This window comes from Solanum dulcamara, chromosome 7 (genome assembly GCF_947179165.1).
Source record: "Solanum dulcamara chromosome 7, daSolDulc1.2, whole genome shotgun sequence".
NCBI classification, from domain to species: domain Eukaryota; kingdom Viridiplantae; phylum Streptophyta; class Magnoliopsida; order Solanales; family Solanaceae; genus Solanum; species Solanum dulcamara.
In genome coordinates, this window is record NC_077243.1 from 32,700,047 (window position 1) to 32,706,308 (window position 6,262).

Below are 6,262 nucleotides of genomic sequence, written 5' to 3' on the forward strand. Positions count from 1 at the left end.
AATGGTATAGAATATATATATATATATATATATATTATATATATATATATATATGTATATTCTATAAAAAAATATTATAAAAAATATTTAGAGTTATTGTTGATGCTCAATCTCCTTAAGAGAGTGAAACACACTCTTTATGCCACATATGACCCCCGTAAAGTATTGATGTGTAGTTGAAAATCGGCGAATAAATTGAGAAGACATTTAGCTATTTTCTCTTTTTGTTTTGATGAAAGTAGTAAACCTAACCTAACCATAGTATATAAAACTTCAAAAGTGGAAGGCGGGGCCGATATTGTAGAAATTAAACCACTGCTTTCCTACAGTCATGTAAGTAAAGAAAACATTATTCCTTGGGATACTAACGAATCTAAAGTCTAAATTTCCTAGCGTTCACAAAGAAGTGATATGTGAAAATGATTAAAAAAAAAAAAGTAGCGTTTGGGGAGCATACAGAGAGGGATGTCGAACCAAATTGGATTAATTAGTAGTAGTAATACAAGTATCAATGCATTTTCTTGAGCTACGTTCATTTTCAAGATTACTCATTAGATAATCACTACAACAAACTTGCTACCCTCCTTATACTAGCAGGAAATTAATGATAATATGTGCTCTGAAACCATCCACATGACTAACATAAATATACTACTATTAATACTTATAAGTAGTTTTTATATTTCTATGAGAAGAAGCTTAGACGCAAATCCAACGTTGGATGATCCATTTCAGCTCCGATGGTGCATGAAAATGTCATATTTTCCCTCATGTATTCCTCTGTGAAAAACCTTAGCTTCTCCGTCTCTGCATATTCACTTAATGAATTTAGTGGAAAGAGTTGCAAAGTCTCTAGTGCTCTTTCTGCTGCCTCATCCACCTCTTGATTAGTATTTTTCTCTGGAAAATCTGCACATATACATAATACAAATGATGATGTACTAAGAAAATAGAAATTAAAGGAAAGAGGGTTATATATTTTGTTGACTACTTACGTTTGTTTGAAGAGATATTATTGAATTGGATTCTGTCTTCATCAATTATTGGCTCATCGACCAAAATCTTACGACGACGTTTCTGTCTTTCTCTAGCTTTATGGTTTTGGAACCAATAAAAGACATTCTTACTCTCGATGTTTCCATAAAAGCTCAACTGAGAGGATATCTTTTGAATCTGATCAGTGGTCGGGGTACGGAGTCCAGACCGGAACAGGTCAGTTAGAACTTTAACCTGTTCCGCCGTTGGATTCCATCGACCACATTTTGTTCCCATATTTCAAAAGTTGGATATTCTCACTTTACTTTTTATTTTTATTTTTGTCAAGTCCGCAGAAAAAGAAGCAACATATAAGGGCATATATATACTACTTATTTGAAGTTTAGTTTACTGGTTTGTCTCTTGTTGTTTAATTTGTAGTATTATTTGTTTTTATCTAGGTACTTAATTTGAGGATTTGATCCAATATTGTTTTTGCCTGGTGTTCTGTGTAGAGTGGGATAGACATGCACAAAAGCTGCCACTATTCAAATTTTCGGTCTGTGAACAATTAAAAGGGGCAACAACTCTACTATTAATAATAATATATTGATAAACAATACAATATCTTATGCTAGTGTGCTAGATAATGTATGAATGCGTTAGTAGTAAATTTATGCATATTATTTTTTTGGTTAAAAAATACTATATTCAGGAAGTACAATTAGAAATAGTTACATAAGAATTATCTTAAAGTATTTCTTTCTTAAATGAAAGTGGATGTTAGTGAAAAAGGAAGGAGGATTGAGGGATGTGAAAGTCAATATATGTCAGTGTCTGATCCCAGTTGGAGGATTGTGATCGCAAGGACTGTCAAAGACAGTGTTTGACTGTTCAGTCAAAGATTGTTGGGGTTAAACCTTCTTTTTAGGGCATGGAAATAAAAAGTAAAAACCACCAAAACTAAAGAGATCTTACATTTTTTCTTAAGAGCAGCAACACATGCATGTCCATAGTGGCTTTTCTCTATTCATAGTCCCTTTTGTTTAATTAAATAGCTAGTACGATATTCAACTTTTGATTCACTTGAGAGTACATGCACTTCCTAAAAGTTGAATATATCAATCAGCCATACATTATATCAATTCATTTAATTATACGCATTAATCTTCATAAATAATAAACTTCATGCTTGTTCCAATTGCATTTGAAACCACGTCCAACTTTTTTCTCCAAATTTTGAGCTGAAGGAATTAAATAGAAATTACTAATTTATCATGTGTTCAAATGCTATATTAAAACTGAGCATAATTTTAGTGTTTAAATAAAATTTAATGCAAATGTAAATAACTATGTATATGTATTCCACCTACGAAAAACATATATGTTACAGTAAATAGATTAACAAAAACAAATATTAGAGGAACTCTTAAGTGTGAAAATCTAAAAATTGGTGGTGGAGACACAAAAAGAAAAATAACTACTTGAAAAAATAGACACCTTGCCAAGTGCACGATTTGAGTAGTTAAATTTCCTAGAAGTTATAAGGCAACAGAAAGTATTGATGCCAAGAGCTAGTAGACAAATTAAATGAATTGTTGATTAATATATATACACTCATAGAAAAATGTAGCAGATTACATTGGACAACAAGGATACAACGTAACATTCTTGGGAATGGGAGAAAAGCACGCACAACTAAATGACACTGCACTTTCTCGTTTTCTATCATTTTAAAGGCTAAATTTATCGGTGTCTTTTTAAAATTGACACCAATTTTCACTTAGACATTTTAATTAGGCTTTATTCATTTTAGACGTCTCATGTCATGCTCCACTGTGTCATTTTGACACTTTTTGCTGAGTTGGCAGAGTGCGTGTATTGCACTCATTTTGAGTGTGTATTCCTTTCTTCTTCTTCCACCTTCTCCTTCCAGCTTCCACCACCATTCATCAAATGATCACCATATTAATTTGAAAAAATTCTTATAAAAGCATAGCAATACTCTGATTTTGAACAATTCAAAAAGAATTTTTTAAAAAATAAAACTTATTTAAGAATTAACCCAACCCATCCCCACGTTTTTCTTTTTCTTCAATCTCGTTTACCCTTTCACCGGCGGTGCGCTGCCACCACTTCTAATAAACTCTCCCCTACCTCTTTATTCTTCTCCACTGAATCTTACCCCTTTCATTGGTGGAGATAGTATACCATTGTTTCGTACCCAAGCTAAAAAATTCGTTCCCTTTCATAGCATCAAAATCTTCCACCCATTGCCTTCATTTTCTTCCCACTAATAATCCTTCATCATAATTATAAAAAACAATAACGAATTTTGCCAAAAAAATTATCAATTCATATTATTTCATCATAAAAGTAGAGCTTTGCTGAAAAATTTGAGACTTAGATCTATATAATAATTTAAAAAAATGAAAGAAGGAAAAAACAGAAAAAGAATTGGAGAGGGTAAGAGAAAGAGAAAGAGATGGAGAGGTGAGGGCTAGGGTGTGTGTGTAAAGAGACGTGGTCGCAGTGAGAGGAAACTTTGAGCTGGGGAAGAAGACCCTTTTTTTTGTTTTTTTTAATTTTTTTTAATTTAGGTGTATAAGCTGAAAAATAAAAAATTATTTTTTTTGTGAACCAAAATGATGTTTCCTCCTTTTATTAGTCAACATACAACGTCACCCGCGAGTGGATTACACATATTTTGTAATTTTAGCTGATTTGCAAAAATATGTCAAAATGACACAGTGTGACATGACATGAGGTGTCTAAAATGAATAAAACCTAGTTGAGGTGTCTAAGTGAAAGTTGGTGTCAACCTTAGGGGGTCACCGATGGGTTCTGCCCATTATAAAATCAGTGAGTATCGCCAATAGAGAGACTAAATTTTACATAGTATCATAGTCGAATTTGATGTGGACCGATAGAAAATCGGATAGTTGCAAGAGATTGAAATACCTTAACTTAATTCAAGAATGTGCATGTACAAAATCGGAGAGTGAAATCCCTAATGAAGAATATCCAAATTCAGATGTAAAAGGTGTAGTTAATTTAGAAAATGAAGATGGAGAGCTAATTTGAGAAGACTCTCATTGATTCAACTGAACAACTTATGATTACAATGAATAGAGGTGATATTTATAGCTACACTCTTAGTTAGTTACTAACAAACTAACTAATCCTTGAAAGTTGTTACAATTAACTTTGTGTGAAAGACTAATCTGCCCTCAACTACATTTTAACAACTTAACAAACTTCAACTACACCTTCATATCACAACACTCCCCTTCAAACTAGGAGGTGCAAAAATATTCAAAACTCCTAGTTTGGACAAAAGATATTCATGCTGTGACTTTGTCAATCCTTTTGTTAAAATGTCAGCTGGTTGTTTTGCAGTAGGGAGATAGTTTACTTTGATTAAGCTTTGTTGTAGTCTTTCCCTTATGAAGTGACAATTAATTTTTATGTGTTTAGTCCTCTCATGATGTATTGGATTTGCTGCAATCAGGATGACAGCCTTGTTATCACAGTAAACATGAACTGACACTTGTACTTCAACATCCACTTCTTTTAACATTCCTAGCAACCACACCAATTTAAATGCAGTAGAGGCAAGACTCATATATTCAGCCTCTGCTGAACTCTTTGAAATAGTGGTTTGTTTCTTTGCTTTACAGGACACCATAGAACCTCTAAGCTTTATCATGTATCCTGTTATAGATCTTCTTGTAAGTGGGAAGGAAGCCCAATCAGCATTACAAAAGACAGTAACCTCTCTATCTGAAGAGCTTGATAGTAATAATTCTTGTTCAGTTTATCTTTTTAAGTATCTAACTACTCTCAATGCAGCATCTAAGTGAGACTTCTCAGGTTGTTGTAAGAACTGACTCAATGTTTGAGTACTAAAAGAAATATCTGGTCTTGTCATATTAAGATACAATAGCTTCCCTATCAACCTTTGAAACATTGTCTGATCTACCAAAGGGTCATATGAGATTTCTTTTATTTTATTCACATGCTCATCATACTGTTTAGATGTCAGTTTGACATTAGTGTCAATAGGCGTTCCTGCATTGGCTGCTCTAATTCCAACTTCAGTTATGAGTTCAAGAGCATACCTTCTTTGATGCATTAATAGACCTTCTGTTGATCTAGTAAACTTAATTCCTAGAAAGTACTTTAAGTCTCCTAAGTCTTTCGTTTTTGAATGCTTTTTAGGGCCTTCTTTGTCTCTTCTATCATTTTAAGTTGCTGCGAGTTACCAGCATGTCATCTACATATATAAGTACAATAATGATGCCTTTATCTGATTTGTTGATGAATATAGAATAAATCATATTGGCTTTGTCTAAACTTGAGTTTGATGAGGGCTTCAGTGAGCTTATAGTTCCATTGTCTTGGTTCCTGTTTAAGTTCATATAAAGACTTTTTCAGCCTACACACTTTCTCTCTTTGACTGACAAAACCCTATGAAAGTTACATGTAGATTTCATCCTCTAAATCATCTTGCAGGAAGGCATTAAACATATCCATTTGATGAATATTTCAATTTCTAGAAGCTGCAAGTGCTACTACAGCTCTCATTGTAAACATTTTAACAATGAGAATGTTTCATTGTAATCTACGCCTTCTTGTTGACTATAGCCTATAGAAACCAACCTTGCTTTGAATCTTTCTATTTTTCCTGTTGACTTGTATTTAAATTTATATATCCATCTACAACCAATAAGCTTCTTTCCCTATGGAAACGTAGTGATCTCTTAAGTTTTTTTTGCTTTCAAGAGCTTGTATTTCAATTTGCATAGCATCCACCTATCTCTTGTTCTTCACTTCTTATGCATAAGTAGAAGGTTCCATAATAATAAAAGTTGTTGCAATATAACACTGATAAGTAGAAGATAGATGAGCATAGATCATGTAGTTTGCCATTAGATGTTGGGCTTTCTTGTGGATGATCAGAGAAATAAAATCTTTCAACCAAGTGGGAGTTTGCTTGGACCTTGTAGACCTTCTGATAGGAGTTAAAGCAAGCTCCTTTTGAGTGTCAGGTACTGGTTTATCTAGTGAAGTACCAAGCTCAGAAGCATTTGGTAAGGGTTCTTTTGGAATTCAGTCATTCTCCAATTCTCCTCCATTAGTCTTAGATAATGTATCTATTGAAGCATTTGGTGCCTCAGTACAACTTGTAACCTCAGAGACTGGTTGATGGAAGTCTTGAAACATCACCTCTTATCCCTGCAATATGTCTATAAACATGGGCTATGTTTTAGATGCATGTAACTAA

The 6,262-nt window shown here is 33.2% G+C and overlaps 1 protein-coding gene across 1 annotated transcript; it reads right to left on the reverse strand.

Moving 5' to 3' along the window:
- Positions 1 to 466: 466 nt before the first annotated feature.
- LOC129896190 (WUSCHEL-related homeobox 5-like) lies at positions 467 to 1,312 on the reverse strand. The gene is made up of 2 exons (XM_055972032.1): positions 996 to 1,312; positions 467 to 909 (listed from the first exon to the last, which is right to left on the reverse strand). The coding sequence occupies exons 1-2, from the start codon at positions 1,270 to 1,272 to the stop codon at positions 686 to 688; spliced, it is 501 nt and encodes a 166-aa protein (XP_055828007.1). The 5' UTR covers positions 1,273 to 1,312; the 3' UTR covers positions 467 to 685.
- Between the last annotated feature and the right edge of the window lie 4,950 nt (positions 1,313 to 6,262).

What these genes read in the sequence shown, in the direction of transcription:
- LOC129896190 (XM_055972032.1), bottom strand. Translation starts at nt 1,272, where the DNA reads ATGGGAACAAAATGTGGTCGATGGAATCCAACGGCGGAACAGGTTAAA. An exon ending in TAATATCTCTTCAAACAAAC is followed by an intron (nt 910 to 995) that starts GTAAGTAGTCAA and finishes GTATATGTGCAG; the next exon opens with ATTTTCCAGAGAAAAATACT.